This window comes from Chiloscyllium punctatum, chromosome 10, assembly GCF_047496795.1.
Source record: "Chiloscyllium punctatum isolate Juve2018m chromosome 10, sChiPun1.3, whole genome shotgun sequence".
In the NCBI taxonomy this organism is placed as follows: Eukaryota; Metazoa; Chordata; class Chondrichthyes; order Orectolobiformes; family Hemiscylliidae; genus Chiloscyllium; species Chiloscyllium punctatum.
Genome location: NC_092748.1, coordinates 11,439,030 through 11,458,428, shown reverse-complemented (window position 1 = coordinate 11,458,428; position 19,399 = coordinate 11,439,030). Strand labels below are relative to the sequence as shown.

The following is a 19,399-nucleotide window of genomic DNA, read 5'->3' as shown; positions in this document are numbered from 1 at the left end:
TCCCGGTTTTTGTGCGTGTGTGTGTGTGGTTGTTGGGGCTGAGTTTTTAACGGAATCTGATTTGAGAATCCGGATAGTGACTATGTAGAAATACATAGCCAGCGATCACTGAATAAACAGCACCGTCCCACCGCCCCCCCCCGCAAAAAAAAATCTCCCGTAAACGAGGAGTAGAGCTCAGTGGTTAGCACTGCTGCCTCACAGCACTAGGGGGACAGGTTCGGTTCCAGCCTCGGCCTGTGCAGAGTTTGCACATTCTCCCCATGTCTGCGTGGGTTTCCTCGGGGTGCTCCGGTTTCCTCCCACAGTCCAAAGGTGTGCAGGTCAGGTGACTTGGCCATGCTAAATTATCCATTGTGTAAGGTACATTAGTTAGAGGGAAATGGGTCGGTGTGGACTTGTTGGGCCGAAGGGCCTGTTTCCACACTATAGGGAATCTAATCTAACCTAGAGAGTTGATCCAACTATCAGTCGCCACCTGACTTGTTCATTGCGGGGAAAAGAAACTCCACAGATGGGTAAAATATTAACCATGTTGGAATTCAAATTGGGTCTCAGCTGCCCACTCCTGTTCCCCACCTGGGTAATGTACTTTTTTAAAAAATGTAGGGGAGTTACATTTCAGTTACATTACAGCTGCTGCCTTGAATGAGCTTCTCAAAGACATTAAAACCGTCCATCCTCGACTTAGGGACGCTGATCTCCCAGCATGTTGGCGAGGTTTTACAATCAGGCAAACGTGTTCCAGTAATTAGTGCTATTCCTTGACACAAAACCGTGTTTGAAATCGCGGCGGTCCAATTTTTTTCTTGGCCAAATCAAATAGTTTTCTGAACCAAACGAAAAAGCCCGTTTTCAAAACAGCAGCACAAATCCTCTTTCGTTTCTAGTTGCCACCACCAGATTTCCAAAGTTTCAAGTTTATGCAAATATTCGAAAGCACGCATCTGCGCAGCGCGTTCCCGACATTGATAGCCAAGTGAGCATTCTGTGGGGTGGTGCCGATCAGAATGTCATGTGCATTATCCGGAACTGAGGGAAAACCGGAGATTACAACGGGATTTCGTGATGGGGGTAGCTTGCTGTAGGGAACAGGGGGCTAGGTTTTCTCTTTCTGTGTTATACCAAACCAACCGGGGCTCCCAAACCGGCGAGAGACAGCACCGAAGCTACGGAACCCTTTAATTAAATAATGTGGAGATTTGAGGTTGAATTTTGTTTGTAACTTTAAAACAAAATCATAAACAGTTGTTTCCTTTATGCTACTATTGCAAGATGGGTTCATTGTTATTCGGTCCTCCCCCGTCCCCTCCCTCGGTTATAGAGTGGCTAGGACACATAAAGTGTGTCATTACCTCTGCCCTGTCACCTTTGGATCTCGCCTGGGGAATTGATGCAAGTTTGAAGCGATAGAAAGTGGCAAACTCCCAAGTTAGGCATTAACTTTTTTAAAAGCTGTACTCCATTCAATCTGAGACATCCTAAACGCAGTGTTATTCAATTACATATGACGGATTGAAACACATAGACTTCACATATTACCATGAAATGAGTCATGGGTCATTTAAAAAGTGAATTTAATCGCACAGTCATTAGACAAATAGTGTACCAGACATTTGTGAAATTGTAAATCATTACCCCAAACGCATCAATATAGAAAACGGAGTCTTAATGATTTATGATAACATTAGAGACCGTTCAGAGAGAATATACCATTTTTTCCCCTCATCAAAAATTCTCTCTCAAAATATTTGCAATTTGCCGCATTCCGTGCAATGCCACGAATTTATATTAATGTTAATGCATTTTAAATCGACAAAGTGTTTTGCCTCTTACTTGGTGTGTTAAATATTATTAGAAAGATGAGATGCGGAGGATGAAACAGAAATGATTTCTTTCATATAAAACTGCCCGTCGATTCGTGTCATTATCCTGCAAATCCCCATGCCAATTAAATACATCGTCTTATTAATGTTTTACATTTCCCCCGCTATCCCCTTACACCCAACACCACCCCCTCCCCACCCCACCCTTCCAGTTTAATTAGACTCGTTTTGGAAAGTTGTGGCCACACAGTTCTTTGTCAACTGTTTGAAATCGTTTGCAGAAACATACAGGAGGCTGAAGCTCTTTTTTTCAGGTATTGTCTGAGATTGACACCGAAATATCCGGGAGTTCGACAACATGTTCCGAATTTTTTTTTTAAAAAAAAAGCAGGACCCATTTTGATTGAAATTGCTGTGGAAACCCGGTAGGGTCCGGCAGCATCTGGAGAGAGAGAAAAACAAAAGAGTTGACGTTTCGAGTCCAGTCATTTTTCTGGACTTCAGGTCTGAAGAAGGGTCAAAGAAGGGTCACTGGACCTGCAATGTGAACTCTGCTCTCTCTCTCTCTCCACAGATGCTGCCGCAGAGTTCCTTTAGCAGGTACAGTGGCACCTGGTACTTACACAAGAACAACAAAATGTCCATAATATATAAAGATTGGAGCACGAGCCCTTGGATCCCATTCCGTTAACTTCCCCCTGTCTGACACGCGGGATCACCTCCCCATCAAGGTTTGAGCTAAGCCCTATATTAATGAGTCCTGGTTGTGAGAGACTTTTCATTGACGCATCATCCGCTCATCCTCATCATAACAAAAAATGATGTATTCTCATTGTTTATACGGTGCAAACCTATCTATATTTCGCATATCTATACGGAGATGGGTAGTAATAACTTGTTTTGTGGTTTCTTCCAAATATCCAACAAAACTTGTTTTTTTCTGCGGCGTTTATATATGATTTTAGAAGGATTAAATTCATGGTAATTCAAACAGGTCGTTGCCATGTGTCAAGAATGGAGGAAATCTCTGAATTTTTGTCTTGTAAAGGCTGTGAAATATCCTTAATTGCGCCAATGACCCGGTGCATCGACCTGCATTTCTTCAAAGGGACTTCTCCAAGGGTCAGCCGGGAGCGATCGAAATCCCGTGGCTTCATTGCCCTCTGCAGGGCAGATCGTGGCAAGGCAAGGACACCACGGAATGAATGTTCGAGCTCGGTACAGTGCGCAGTTCAATAACGGGAGAAGCATGAACAAATCTTCGCAACATGACAACGTTATAATTGCCAAGGTTTTGTTTAGTGACAACAACAAGATAGTCACTGAAAATGAAACAGTATTTTCTTTTATTCTTAAATTTACTGAGACGAAAACATGGGTCAAAAATCTTATGTTGTTTGGGATCACACAGTACAAATGTCTACATTCATATTGTAAATGAAAAAAATAACTTCAACACTGATATCTTCTCAGCTCCTAAATTGCCATATGTGTGTGCACAGACATTACAAACAGTACATGTATGTATTATATATATACACTCAAATATGTCACACTGCAACATTGTGATTTGATCTGGTGTTTATTTTGCAAGGTTGAAATAGTTTCCTCTTTCCATTTGGGAGATCACATCAAACCCAGCCATGCAGTTCCATTGGAAGAATTGAATACAGAATACAGCTACCTACACATCTGCTTAAAACAAAAGTACCGGAACTTTAGCAGCAGGAAGAAGAACTCTAACTTTTACGTGACTGAATTGTCACCTTAATGACCTCCACTGGAGAGCCATTCTGTTAGTCTTAATGGTACTGTATCTGAGGGTGGTGCCGTAAGATGGAGCTGTGTCAGATCTTGCTCAGTGGTTAACACTTGCTTTTGAGCCAACAGGTAGCTGCTTCAATCTCCATTCCTGAGACTGGCGTAAATAATCGTAGCTTATGCAACACTGAGTGAATGCTGCACTGCTCTCTAATGAGCTCATTAATAAGGTCCATAAGCTCTCTCAAGTGCACATGAAACTTCCTGCCGCACAATTTCGAAAAAAAAAGAGGTTAGGACTGCTCTCCCTGATGTCGTGACCAAAACGTATGTTTCAATCAATGTTGCTAAAGCAGATGATCTGATCATTATCGCATTGCTGTTTGTGAGAGTTTACAAACTGGCTGTTGCAATTCCAACAACAATTGTGTTTCATTGGCTTTAAATACTTTGGGAAGCTGTGAACCTGTAAAAGGTGCTATATAAATGCACGTATTAGGGTTCTAGTGGTGGAGTGGTAGCGTCCTTACGTCTGGGCTTGGAGGCCTAAATTCAAATCCCAACTGCGCCAGAGGTGTGGCAGACCATACCTGAATTAGCTGTTTAAAAATATTTATAAATGCAAATCTTACTTTAAATCTCTGGTGTAGACACAAACTGTGTTGATACGAAATGTTCATATTTAACCTGCAGTTTGAGGGACAATCACTTGCTGCTGGAGAGGTTCCTGCTGACCTTGAGTGAGGGATTCCAGCCCTTGGAGTTGTGCAGGTGAATGGATAAACGGACCTGAGGAAGAGGTGCAGGAACCGGGCTAAAAATAAAGTTATTTGCAACCACAGAAACGCTTGGGTGGTGATAGTTTGAGTACCATTCGAAATTATTCCTGCCAATTGCACCTGGAAGAATCTTCCATTAAGTCAAAGATCTCTCCAATACTTTGTGATTCCAACTATTCTGCTGGAATTAGTGACGTCTTCTGCAGTTAGGAATGGGAGAAAACCATTCAACCCCTTAAGCCTGTTCTGCCAGTCAGTACAATAGTGTTACTGCAAAGGTCAACTCCATTCACCAAGGTAAAAACAATGACTGCAGATGCTGAAAACCAAATACTGGATTAGTGGTGCTGGAAGAGCACAGCAGTTCACTCCATGGTTCTGATTTTGTGTCTGTGACCCATTGTTCTAGAGTCACTCACCAGGGGGCGATAGTTTCCATTAACATATCAACTCCCTTAATCATCTTAAGCACCTAAATGAGATCACCCCATAATTGTCATATACTGAAGGGAATACAGGTCTAGTCTGCGCAACTTTGTTGGTATAACCCTTTTTGTTCCGGTTCCAATGTTGGAGACTCCAGACGGTCCTTTAAACACTTTGCGGTTGGTGCTATGTTTTGTTTTGAAACGGATGATGGAAGAATGCTTCACCAAGGCAGGACATTAACACACCAGGCCCTCTGGCTCCAAGAGTAGGTATGCACGCAAGCACTTTGGCAGTGGCAGCCTGGGGGTGAGGGCGTGGCATTGGGCACCAAACAGTTTCCGGGCAGCGAAGCGGCACAGGTGTTGCAAGGAGCGGGGACTGCAGGCCAGAGCAAAGAGAGACTCATAGAATGGCCGGTGAAGCTAAGTGCAGAGAGAGAAACAAAACAAGCATTTGTCAGTGTTCGCCCTTGAATCCTGCGTAAACAGAAACCGAAACTAAAGCTCTACGGTCTCCTGCAAACTTGATCAATCTGCACTTCAGCGGGAGGTGGTGAACCTCGTTGGAGTGTCCTCTCTGCATCACAATCCAATCATTGGAGTCTCCCACATACTCTCAACAGGGAAGGATAACCAATAAAGTCCTGGGAGAGAGGGCAGCGCATTGGTACTATCAATTGACCTATAATTCCGAATCCAGGCGAGTGCTCTGGACACGAATTTAATCTCTATCGCGGCATCTTGTTGAATTTAAATACAATTCATAACATGTGAAGCATAAAGTTAGCTATAGTGATGTTCAAGATGGCTATCATTATTTTTGTACAAATCAACCGATTTAACCCGCACCTCCTCTGTGGCTGTATTCTGCACTCTTCTTACCCTGATGCACTTTTTATGGTACAATCAGCCTGTATAGTATGCAAAACAACACATTTCACTGTACTGAGGTACATGTATCATCCATCAATCATCAATCACTGATGTACTTTAGGGAAGGAAGTCTGCCATTTTTACCTGGTCTGGCCTGCATATGACTCCAGGCCACAGTGATGTGGTTAAGTCTCAGCCACTCTCTAAGTGACTGAGCAAGCCATTCTGCTCTGGGGCAATAAGAAAAGGTAACAAAAGCTGGCCATACATCCACATCACTAAAAGAATTGTTAAAAATACTGTTTGGCACCAGCTGTGTGAAAGAGCTGCTGGACAGTTGTTTGTTAGATAACTGGTTACTCAGTGGGATTCCAGTCTGGATTTTTTTTCTCAGAATTTATTCTCTGAGCCATCTCCTCCCCAGAGGTGCCCCGGGCAATAGGGCTACTCATCCATAGCTGGAAATTGAGTTTGTGGTGACCCCACGCTCTGACACCCCTGTGGTTTAGCCCAGATTGACAAAGTTATAGACTTTACCATGGGGAGGCACGAGTGAAGAGACCGTTTACTGGTGACAGTGGCTTACAGACTAAGTTCTGTTTTACACTATATTTGTACTGCTGGCCAAGAGTGAGGGCTGACAAGCAAGAGGTGATGAGCTGATAGACTGTTACATGCAGCTGATAGACTTGTTGCCATCATTTAACTGGAGATATACAAAAGTGGAATGAGTTAGAATTAAACAGACACACAAGATAGTCTATTCATTGAAGTGAAGTTGCTACTGTTACTGGGGCATCTTGGATTGTTCCAGCTCCTGTATCAGGCAGGAGCAGCTTTGAAGCCCCAACTCCCGTTTGTATCCAGGATATACCAAACATCATTAATGCATTTTACACTGATAAGATCATATATTGTCCTTTAATTTGGATGACTTAAGTTGGCTTCTGATCCAGACCATGGAATAACATTTGCTCCACTCTCTTGACTCTTGGAATTTGGTTTGAAATGAATGTAGCTTGTGTTATCACAGCAGCTCAGTGTGAACCCCAGCCCTCGTATGGAACAATATATAATTTGGTTTATTAAGATCTATCCAGACCCCTTGGGAGGTAAAACTTTCTGAAACGGGTGTGACAGAAAGGAAAGAAAACAGATGTTCTGGTGCAATAACAAAATAATAACAGTTACAATTCTTTGTAAAGAAAACGCAGGATATTAATTTTGGGCCGAGGTAGAGAAGGACAATGGATTCCGTTCAGATTGACCCTGACTTCCCTATGTTGGGATGCAATGCATAGAAGGGGTGAAAAGGGTTGCATCAATGAATTAATTATCTCATTAAACATTGAATGAGCTACATCAAATCTACATATTGGGAAATTTGCCAGTTTAACATCTCTGTTCAAAAAGACATGGATAAATTATGGACAACTTTCTTTAGAAAAGAGGAGACTGAGGGGTGAGTTGATTGAGGTCTGTTGAATTACTAAGTGGGAGGGAGGTTAATCTAGTCAGTGAAGAGATGCTGCTTCCATTTGTATGGAAACTGAAGGCTACAAATATCAGAGAATTACTAAAAATCCAATGGGAAATTTCCTTCCTCAGGGTGTGGTGAGAACGTGGAATTCAAAAAGTAGTTGAGGAGGATTGCATTGATGCATTGATACCACATCAATACCTAGGGGAGGAAGGATGGGGGTGGGGGTGGGTGGGGTGAGGAGTTATAATAGTTAAGGCCAACCAGTGTGTTTCTGTGCTGTTAATGCAAGGTCCAAAACCAGCATACATTTGGACAAGGCAAATTGGATAACTCCTTGAGAGAAACAACACAGAAACAGTGGTCCCTCCGCCATTGTACAAGCCCATCTTATTTCACCAGAGTCTGTTGGGGAGCCTGATCTGCATGAGCTGCTACCTGGAATAACTCTTCTGGGACAGCCTCCATCCATTCTTCAGTCACCTGGATTTGTTGATATGAATTAAACAAAACTTCGATTGTCTTGGGAGAGTCTGCACAGCTTTTCAGCACCTAGGGAGCAAAACAGCATCCTGAAAGTGATTTGGGAAACTTAACAACCACCGATTCACCCATTTCTTCGCCAAATTCAAACATCCTGGTGCATGACTTCTCTACACATCTCTCTGATCTGCAAAAGAAGCAAGAGTGAAGTGAGAAAAAGCTTTTTCACTCAGTGAGTAATTAGGGTGTGGAATACACTGTCTGGATGTGTGGTGGAGGCACGTTCAATCGAGGTATTCAAGAGAGCACTGATGATCATTTGGATTAAAAAATGATGTGTGTGGGTACGAGGAAAAAGCAGGAACTTGGCGCTAGGTAATTATTCTCATTTAACAGACTGGTGTTGGAGGCATAATGGGCCAAATGGCATCTTTTCCACTGTACCACCTCTGTGATTCTGTGAGCCTACTGTCCCATGAGACACAGGATGCTGAGCTATGCTGGGCAGTTCAGATTGTCACCCCTTTCTGCCCTTCTGTGTAAACCAAGGTAATGAACATTGGCTGAATATTAAATGCTGGCAGATAATATTACTGAGCCTGACTTCAGGCTTGCACAAAGAATCCCTGGCTGAGTGGATAGATCTCTTGCCTTGGAGACAAAACATTGGGTTCAAATCCTTTTCTGAGGGATGGGAGTATATCTTTCAGGCTAGCACCATCAGTGGAGCACTGAAAGAGTGCTGCAACATGGGAGTCACCATCCTATGTTAAATCAAGGCAATATGTCAAAGAAGAGCAATAACTTTATCCCTGGGCTGATGTTAACCAAGATCCCTAAAAAGCAGAATACGTGGTTACAATCACATTGCTGTTGGTGGGAGCTTGCTATACTCAAATTACACCAGGCACTGTGTTTCCAAAGGATATAATTGACTGTAAAGCACTCTAGGACATCCTGACAAGGTGCTATTGAAATGTAAGATTTTGTTTTATTATCCGCTTATGGGCACTGGACCTTGATGAATCCTTCAGATTCTTGACCTTTGGGTCCATTCCCAGTTGTCGACCCCACTGGAGGTCGGAGGGCTCCAGCATTTTGTGGGAGGTGACCAATTACTGGGCAACTTCCACAACATCTGTTCCACTTGGAAAGGCCAAATATGGTCAGGAGATGGGAGCTACTGGTGGTGGCGGTGGGGGCCTGTTGAAAAAGGGGTCTGTGCGTCTTCGAAATGGATGGAGTAAGTGTCAGGCCTGAGTGAGTGGGCTGTCAGCACATTAAAGGTGGTCATTTGCTGAGGTATGGTGACTCCACGATCAAGCGACACTCTCCAGACACCCACAGGCCCCCCTATCTCTCTGCACCTGTAGGTCATGCCAGAGGCAGTGAGAGCCAACAATGTGGTCCATTGCTATACAGCAGCAGGAGGAAGTCAGCTGGCAAATCTGAGGAGCCTTGGCCAAAGAGGAAGCACTGCTGCTTCCTTCAGTGCCATGGTGCTGGCTGTGTTGCTGTGGATGTTGCTCCTTATCACTGCTCCAGACTAGTTCTGATTACTAGCCCCCACCTCCCAATACACCCACAGGAGCAAGCTCCTTTGATGCTGAGATACCCTGGCACCTCAAATGTGACCATGATTAATCACAGAACCATTTAGCCTCCCCATCCCCGCTCTCTTTCAGCACTCTCAGTATGACAGCGCTGGATGTTTGTAGCCATCCATTGGTCCTCTTTACTCACTGCTCCACGGAAACATCATTCAATGTCCTCCCAGGGCATAGCCAATTCAACTGCTTGGAAGAGGCCTTGACATAGTGTGGGACCTGAGCACTATTGGGAATATTGGAGGTGTGAGAAAATAAGTACAATAAAATAATGAGTTTATCTGATGCCCCTTTCTTCCTGGTTGGCAGCCTTGTTCCCTGAGCCATTGCCTCAGGAAAAATCACATGGAGGGGACAGCATGTTAGGAAATGGCAAAATTCAAACCATGGGCTCATTTGGCTTTGAGCCATGACTTTATTTTTGATGCATAATTGTGGAATTAATAATGGCTTATCACTTGAGAAAGGGTTCAGTAGGGTGGTTGACGTTGGGTGGATTGGCCTTTGTCAAAGCAATAATTGCAACAGCATACCTGGTTTGCAACTTAGAGTGACGTCAACAGTGTGGGTTCAATTCCTGTACCAGCTGGAATTACCATGAAGGATTTTCCTTCTCACCCTCACCCCTCACCTGAGGCATGGTGACCCTCAGTTTAAACCACCACTAGTTGCCTCTCTCTAATGAGAGAACAGCCCTATGGTCTGACAACTTTACCTTTACAGTTGGAGCACTACAGTAACCTTAATGGCCAAAATTAAAAATCACACAACACCAGGTTATACTCCAACAGGTTTAAAGTACAAGCTTTTGGTGCAGTGCTCCTTCAGCAGGTAGCTAGTGGGACAGGATCACAGGACTCAGAGCAGCGCTCCAAAAGCCTGTACTTCCAAATGAACCTGTTGGACTATAACCTGGTGTCATGTGATTTTTAACTTTCTCCACCCCAGTCCAACACCAGCACCTCCACATCATGGCCTAATGATCAATGTTAATGAGAAAGAAACGAGGCCACGGTTATTGTTCCTGGCCTCTCCCCATATTCTAGTCTATAGCTTCTTTCCTCATCTACTTAATTTGGACAAGGTGCCTTAAGAGAAATTCAATAGCACTCAAGGCTTAAATTCCAAGTGATTTGAACATGTACGATGATTCTTGGTATGAGCTGATGGTGACTACAGCAGGAGCCAGTTTGGAATAACCTAAAGACCATAACCACTTGAATGCATGCTTTGCCAAGCCAACTGCTGATAACGGGGCCAAGATCTGGGACCTGTTTTGCAAAGTAAAGTTTGAGACACAGAGAAGACACTGAAGAGTGAAACAGCTTTGGTGTAAATTACAGTGCAAGAAATGCATTGCCAAATGAAGTGCAAAGCGAAACGCATTGGGAATAAATGCACCATCGCCTGTACCTAACTCACATGAAGTTATGTTGACCCCTCACCCCTGTGCTTGCTGACCTTTGTTGACTTCTGGTCTGGTAATGCCTCAGTTTTAAAATTCTCTTCCTTGATTTCAAATCCCTCCCTGGTCCTGTACTTCCCCATTTTTCTAACCTTTTCCAGCTCTACAATCCTCTGAGATGCTCCTCTGATTCTGGCCTCTGGAGAGTCTCCGACTTTAATCGTTCCAACAATGGTGGCTGAGACTCCGACTTCCTAGGCCCTTAGCTCAGAAATTCTCTCCTTAAAGCTCTCCATCCCTCACTCTTTAAAACCCATGTCCTTTACTAAGTGTTTTCACACCTGCCCTAATACCTCCTGGTGACAAAGTTTATTTGATTGCAGCTTTGGGACATTTTATTATAATAAAGGCACTATAGAAATTTAAGTTGATGTTTTGGACTTGTCATGATGAGACATTTATGGGAGAGGTATTAGTTGAAACCCAGGCTCACCCTAGTTTAAGCTTCCATTTCATAGACACCTATCTCTGAGTAGGCTCCATTTTATGTGGTGTAAGGCTTTTTACCTTGGGGAAGGCAGCAGGCCACACCCTGTGGGAGCCATGGTTGAGTAAGGTTTGGACGGTGTGGTGGGGATTCAGTTCTCCCTTAAAAGGTGCTGTCTGGATCACGTTGGCGAGGGGTGAGCACCCATTGTAGTCAATGGCATTGACATCCGCCTTGTGTTTCAGCAGCAGCTGGACCAGCTGGAAGCTGGCGTTCTTGGAGGCCTTGTGCAGTGGGCTGCGGTTCTCATCATCCACAGAGTTCACGTCGGCGCCACTCAAGATGAGGACCTGGCACACTCGGAGGTAGTCCTCCTGACTCGCCAGGCTCCATGCACTGCTGCAGGCGCAGCCCAACGGGGATTCCCGGTGGCCATTCATGGTGTTCACCGTGGCCCCGTATCTTAGATAGAGGTGGACGTGATTGTGAAGGCCCTGCTTGGCTGCCACATGCAAGGGGGTCTCCAGATCCTCGGACAACTGGTTGACATCCGCACGGTATTTCAGCAGCAGCTTTGCACACCTAGAAGGAGGGAAGGAAATCGAGAGTGGATTACTAACCTGCTTCATTCTCAGCAAGCTCCAAAGCCCCTAAACGTCTACAGTGTGGAAGCAGGGCTCTTGGCTCACCAAATCCACACCGACCCTCCAAAGAGAGTCTCACCCAGACCTATCCCAGTGATCCTACATTTCTCATGGCCAATTCACCTGACCTGCACATCTTTGGACTGTGGGAGGAAACCGGAGCACCCGGAGGAAACCCACGCCGACACGATGAGAATGTGCAAACTCCACACAAACAGTCGCTCGAGGCTGGAATCAAACCCAGGTCCGGCCACCCATAAAGCTTCTTAAAACTTAGGTTGTTGACTCATTTTATTGATCCCCATCCTAATTTCTTTTGTGTGACGTAATGTAAACCTTTAATGGATTCCTGTGAAGTCTCTTGGAAAATTGGTACTAAATCAATGTAAGTTGTTGTTTTTTGATGGATTAACCACACACATAACATGTGCTCCCATTGTGCTGCTGAGCTGGGGCAGGTCCTGGTTTGAACTTTTGAACCCTGTCTGATTGTTGGAGGGCATTTGTAGAATAGGTCCACACAGAAGGGGATTTTTTTGCTGTTTTGGAAAATATTTCTTATCATTTTGCGCTTGCTTCCTCTGCCAGTGACCTTAACTCAGTGCCTCTGGTGTTCTTTCATAGAAGACCATAGGAAATAGGCGTAGACATAGGCCATTTGGCCCATCAAGTCCATGTCACCATTCTTTAAGATCATGGCTCATGATCCCTGAGTTGAGGATCATTCCTCAACTCCACTTTTCTGCTTTTTCTCCAAACCTGACCACAGTCTCAGCCTTGCATATATTTAACAACAGCCCTCTGCAGGAACAAATTGCTCACAACAGCCTCACTGCCCTCTGAGAGAAGGACATTTTTTTCCTCCTCTCTGTTTGAAATGGGCTTATTCTGAGATTATGTCCTCGAGTCCGAGACTCTTGCACGAAGGGAAACAACCTTTCCACATCTCCCCTGTCAACTCCCTGAAGAATCTTACATGTTTTGATATGGTCTCCTTTCATTTTTCTGCAATCTAATAAGTACAGGTCCAATCTAATCAACCCCACCTCATAAGACACTCTCTCCAAAACTGGAACCAGTCGAGTGAACCTTCTCAGGGCTGCTTCCAATGGCAGTATATCTTTCCAAAGATAAGGGACCCAAAACTCTTCACAGTATCTATATGTGATCTGACTAATGTCTTCTATAGTTTTAGCAAAGCCTCCATTCTTTCATACTCTCTCAACCATTGAAATCACCTGTACGGAAAGCCAGTAGGCTGTTACTTGATTGAGAGTGTGGTGCTGGAAAAGCACAACACGTCAGGCAACATCCGAGGAGCAGGACAATCGACATTTCAGGCTGGATGAAGGGCTCCGGCCTGAAACATCGATTTTCCTGCTTCTCGGATGCTTTTCCAGCACCACACTCTCAACTCTGATCTCCAGCATCTGCAGACCTCACTGTCTCCTCTCTTAATTGATTGGCTTATTCTTGATTGTCAGTCAAATTAGTTCCAATTTTCTTCAAAAACTTAGTCAGTGAAAGTGATCATTGAGAATTCATTTCTTCTTTTTTTCTCAGGTTTGCTTGTTGCTTCTGGGAGTTTCCAGCCCAATCCTGAATGGTCGACAATCTGAGCACCATTTGAAAGGCACTTTTAAATCCCCACAGGTCAAGCTTATCCTAGACAATTTGCAGAGCAGCAATCCTTCCACACGGCCCTATTAACAATCTTCAACTGCAAGCTGAGAACAGACAACCAATGAACATGGACTTAAGATATTTGACAAAAAGAATCAGAGACTGGGGTGATTGAGGTGTTGGTGTCTGGATTGCACTGTGCAAAAGGACGTTGGAAGCAAATTCACTAGGAACTTCCAGAAGAGAATTGCGTATATACTTGAAAAAGAAAAATATGCAGGATAATGGAGGAGACACATGGGAGTGGGACAAATTGATTAGTTCTTTCTAATACAAGACTTTCCATTATTTCCTTAATACTAGATTTCAGTACTTATAGTGGGGAAAGATAGCAAGTAAACTTCTCTATTTTTGAGAATGAAAATTAACCCCATGATGATACAACTACTGGAGAGATTTATTGTCATTCACACGTCAGGGAAAATGCTATATTGATTTATAGAGGTTATTTGTACTGTGGGCATATATTTACTAGGTACTCGCTGGGTTGAGACTGATCCAACCTACATTCTACAAATGGGAGATTTGTATCTAGGTCGCCCTGCCCACCCACCCTGTGTGGCATTGTCTCGAAATGTTGTGTTTTCCAAAAATGAATCTTCAAAATTACTGCACATCCTTTTAAATTATATCCTGCTCACTCATGCAGTTTTAATTATGGAAGGGATTAGGATTAACTCCAGAAACTAGAGCATAAATCTTTGGCATATACTTCCTATACAAAAGCGTTTAATTGCTTATAAAACTCATTGGGACACCATAAAGTAGTGCGCGGTGCTATATAAATGCAGTGCTATATAAATGTAATTTCTTTTCTCTGCCAGCCCTTTAGCTGCCACCCTGTTGCACTCACCGAAAGGTCTGCGCGGTGTTGCAGAGGTGCAGGAATTGCTGGACTGTTGGAAATACCAGCTTTCCAATGAGATGTTGAACTGAGGCCCTACCTTCTCTCTCACGTAAATGATTCCATGTCTGAACAGAACTCGTACGTTCTCTCTGATATTCTGGATAATATTTACTTCTCAATTAACACAGACTTTCTGCCCAGTATCACAATGTTAGTTGTGGGAGTGGTTCCATTCAGTTTGGATGCTGTGGTTCTTATGAAGAATCTTTTGGCCCATCATCCTGGTCTTCAAACATCTATTTATTCTAATCCCATTTTCTAGCACTTGGCCTTATATGCTTTGGTGTTTGGACTGTTTATCTTTTTATATTCATTTGCAAGATGCGAGCGTTACTGGCCTGGCGTTTGTTGTCCATCACTAATTGCCCACATTGCTGTAGGCCTTGAGTAGGCCAAACCAGGTAAAGATGGCAGTTTCCTACCCTCAAGGACATTAGTGACCCAAATGGGTTTTTACTGACAATTATTTCATGGTCATTAGTAGATTATCAATTCCAGATTTTTAAAATGCCACCATCTGCCCAAGAGGGATTCCAACCTAAGTCCCCAGAACATTTGGACACAGTGGTTAGCACTGCTGCTTCACAACGCCAGAGACCCAGGTTCAATTCCAGCCTCAGGCAACTGTCTGTGTGGAGTTTGCACATTCTCCCTGTGTCTGCGTGGGTTTTCTCCGGGTGCTCTGGTTTCCTCCCACAGTCCAAAAATGTGAGGTTAGGTGAATTGGCCATGCTAAATTGCCCATAGTGTTAGGTGAAGGGGTAAATGTAAGGGAATGGGTCTGGGTGGGTTGCTCTTCGGAGGGTCGGTGTGGACTAGTTGGGCCGAATGGCCTGTTTCCACACAGTAAGACCTGGTTCTCTGGATTGATAGGTTTAGTGCTAATATCATCAAGCCATCACCTTCCCTGGGTGTGATCTAAATCATTCCTCAATGTCTTGAGGGTTCTTGAGGCAGTGAATTCCAGGTGCCACCGCACTGTGCATGAACCCTTTTCCCTCTAAACCTCTCTAACCATCTGGGACCTGTCTATTGATCCCTCTATAAGGGGGAAGGTTCTCCCTTTCGAGCCTCTCATAACTTTGTATGTGCCATTCGGACTCCACCCTTAGCCTTCTCTGCTCTAAGGAAAATATCCCTGATGTGTGTCGTCTCTCTTCATTGCTGAATCGCTCCAACCCAGGTAACATCTGGGTGAATCTCTTCACACCCTCTCCTTGCCGTGATATCCTTCCTATAGTATGACAAACAGAACAGCACACAGTATCCCACTGTGACCTAACTGATATTATATCTTTGCTCTTGTATTCAACACCACAATGAATAAAGGAAGATATCCCATTGGTTGTCTTAGCTATACTATATACCTGTCCTGCTCCCTTCAAGGACCCATAAACATGTCCACCAAGGTCTTTCTGATTCTCTGGACTTCCTAGGGCCCTACTATTCAACATGTACTCCCTTGTCTTGTTGGTCCTCCCAAAAATGTATCACCTTTCACTTTTCCGAATTAAATTCTATTTGCCACTGTTCAGTCCACCTGACTAGTTGATCTATATTGTCCTCTAGTCTAAGGCTTTCCTCCTTGCTATCTACCCCACCAAATTTTGTTATCTGTGAACTGAAGAATCAAACCTCCTGTATTTATTACTGTACACTGCAAACAGCAAGGACCCAGCACCAAACCCTATAGTTATGCCACTGAATACAGGCTTCCAGTAACAAAAACACCATTCGAACATCATCCTCTGCTTCCTGCCACGAAGCCAGTTTTAGATTCAATTTGTCACATCGCCCTGGATCCAATGGGTCTTTAGTATTTTAAGCAGTCTGTACAAGAGGCCATCAGTGACTAATTCAAAAGCGTTTAATTGCTTATAAAACTCATTGGGACACCATAAAGTAGTGCGCGGTGCTATATAAATGTAATTTCTTTTCTCTGCCAGCCCTTTAGCTGCCACCCTGTTGCACTCACTGAAAGGTCTGCGCGGTGTTGCAGAGGTGCAGGGCTGACAGTCCGTCCTCTGTCAGCAGTCTGGGGTTAGCCCCGTGTTCTAGCAGATGCTGCGTACACTCCGTGTGTGCATTCTCACAGGCTGCATGGAGGGCATTCTTGGTCCCCACAATCATGTTGGGCTTGGCCCCTCGTTGGAGCAGGTACAGCAGGCAGTCAGTGTAGCCATGTCCCGCAGCGATGCACAGGGGGCTGGTCAGCTCTTGCTTGTACTCCAGAGACCAGAGACCTGCAGTGTTACGAGAGAGTGAAAAGGACAGCACCCGTGAGAATGAGTGGTCACCAACCCTACAACTTTCACATATGTGATTACTCACAGCAGGGTACGCTCTCACTGTTTCAAGAGATCAGGTGCCCTCTATTTGACTCACCCAAGTGCCTGAATATGAGAGTCTAGGCAATGATTGTTAAGCAGGTAGATTGTGGCTAGTTCAGTAATTCCATGATATTACAACTCTCATCCTTGTGATCAAATCCCTTGATGGTTAATACCACCCCTCCACCCCCATAGCCCCAACTCCCCTTATCTCTGCAGCCGCTCCCACCTTAATAATCTTCCAAGAGCTTTGTGTGGTGCCAAACCAGAGGGAAACCTGTGCTAGTACCAACAATCCCAGTCCTAGATGTGTTACTGCACACTGGAGATCAATCCTGTGAGACAGCCATTGGACAGGTCCTGAATATCTGCACAAAGGGACCAGGAGTGAGCTAATCAACTTCTCAAGCCTACTCCGTCATTCTATTATTTATTTATTCATTTGTGGGTGATGGATGTCACTGGCTGGGCCGGCATTTATTGCCCATTCCCAGTTGCCCTTAAGAAGGTGGTGGTGAGCTGCCGTCTGGAACCATTGCAGTCCACCTGCTGTAGTTCAATCCACAATGACATTAGGGAGGGAATTCCAGGAGTTTTATCCAGCGACAGTGAAGGAATGACAATATCTTTCCAAGTCAGGATGGTGAGTGGCTAGGAGGGGATCTTGCAGGGCTGGTGTTCCCATGTTTCTGTTGCCCTTGTCCTTCTAGATGGAAGTGGTTGTGGGTTTGGAAGGTGCTGTTTGAGAGTCTTTGGTGAATTTATTTTCAGTTCTGTAAGTTCAAATAAATTGTATTTGCCTATTAGCCACATTTGCCTACCTTGATCCATAATCCTTAAAACCCAACCACCTTTCACCTCAACAGCAACAGACATGGGAAAGATAGTCCCAGATTTCCACTGCTTTTCAAATGGGCAACTATAACATCTGGTCCCAGAACTGCAAATGCTTTAACGTACCTCACAGTCTAATCATATGGTTTAGCATTTCCATTTGACAGTTCCAGTATCGAACACAGTGCTTGACTCAGTTAGCTTTGCGAATGGGAGGATCTGCTGCTTTGCTCATAAAAAATGGGATAGTGCGCACTAATGGTAATTAAACACACCAGGATTAGTGTAAGTGCCTGCCTCGAATAATCCTCCAGCTCATTATCATGAACACTTTTTAATTATTATGATATACAGCCCTGGGGCACTCGCCAATTTTAAGTAAATTAATTACGTCGCAATTTAACACTATAACAGGCTCCTTGCTGCATAGGAAAATATGTTGTAGTGTGAGCTATGGTAGACAGATGTAATTTTACAACAGGAGATGTCAACAATTTACAATATCAACATTCACCTGGTGTATCAGAGAGTGGAAAGGATAAGGCCAAGGTGATAATTCTACTATTTTGACAGTTTGTCCTCTTTTGAATCTTGTTCCTCTTTCAGCTTTCTGATGCTCTGAGATAGTCATTGCCCTTCAATCTGTCCCCTTGTGTATCTCCAATGTCCTTAACATCACCATGGGTGTTCCTGTCATCAGATGCAGCAGAGTTCCAGATTCCCCCCCCCACTCTCTCTCCTGCTTTGATGCCATCCTCAATACTTAACTGCTTGACCAAACTTATGAATACCTGCTCTGGCACTATCTTGAGAGTTGGGTGGCTTTTTCCAGGTTACTTAAGGAAAAACTCAACAACACTGCATGCCTGGAGTCACATGGCAGCCAGACTAGGTGAGTAAAGATTACCTCTTGGAGACAGACATCAGTGAAGCAGACGGGCTTTAGAAATAATCAATGATACAGGTCATTCTGCTATAGCGCGCATTTCGTCAATGCGCGCATTAGTTTAAATGGTGTGGCTATTACGCGATTTTCTTATAACACGGATTGCACGAGACTGGAGCTATCACATTGTAGCAGAACTGACTGTAGTTGTTATGGTCACCACGATATTTTAGATTTAATAGATTATTTCAAAGTCCGCCAGCTTCCACGATATGATATGAACTTAAACCCCCAAAATGTTGGCTCTCCTAATCCAGGGACATTACCAGTACCCTCGGTGGTTTTGGCTTCGGAATTTTGTGTGATTTTTGAAACAAGGATCTATGTTTGACAAAGTTGTGAGTGGAAATTTTAGCGTTTAGAGAAAGCGAGGACTGCAGATGCTGGCGATCAGAGTCGAGAGAGTGGTGCTGGAAAAGCACACAGCAGGTCGGGCAGCAGGAGGAGCAGGAGAATTGACATTTCGGACATTCCTGATGAAAAAGTTTAGCATTTGTCTGTGCAGATTTTTCTCACACTGGAGTAGTTTTAGAGGTTCGAGCACGATTCTATCTGAGCACCAATTCCTTTTGGAAAAGGATTTTGTCTGGACCAGGAGTAGGCTGCAGGCTTCAGTTTGCCTCACTAACTGATCTAAACCAGTAGCGCTGTGTGGCAGTGACAATTAATTCCCATTGTCTCCTACCTTCAGTGATGTTAAAACAGGGACAGCGTGACAAAATCAAACCCATGCGATGCTGCTGGGGATTCCTGGGGACTGGAGGGCAGAAGTTCAAGTTAGTGTTGGGTTGCCATATTTTAAATGTGGATTCTCTACCCAATACATTTGCTGAATCTGTTGATCTTGAGGTCCTTAGTCAGCAATCTGTAGTTCCAGAGTTGTATGTGACTCTAACACCTTATATTTCTCCCAACTATTTTCTGGT

General features: G+C 44.1%; 1 protein-coding gene across 1 annotated transcript in view; it reads right to left on the bottom strand.

Annotated features, from left to right (window-relative positions):
- Window positions 1-2,386: 2,386 nt before the first annotated feature.
- Window positions 2,387-19,399, bottom strand: part of asb18 (ankyrin repeat and SOCS box containing 18) — a 36,069-nt gene continuing 19,056 nt past the window's right edge. Inside the window, exons 4-7 of the mRNA XM_072578283.1 lie at window positions 16,339-16,606; window positions 11,210-11,711; window positions 7,586-7,699; window positions 2,387-5,217 (exon numbers count right to left, since the gene is read on the bottom strand). Of these exons, the coding sequence (XP_072434384.1) occupies window positions 5,032-5,217; window positions 7,586-7,699; window positions 11,210-11,711; window positions 16,339-16,606 (1,070 nt within the window). The 3' untranslated portion in view covers window positions 2,387-5,031. The remainder of the gene's footprint in view (window positions 5,218-7,585; window positions 7,700-11,209; window positions 11,712-16,338; window positions 16,607-19,399) is intronic.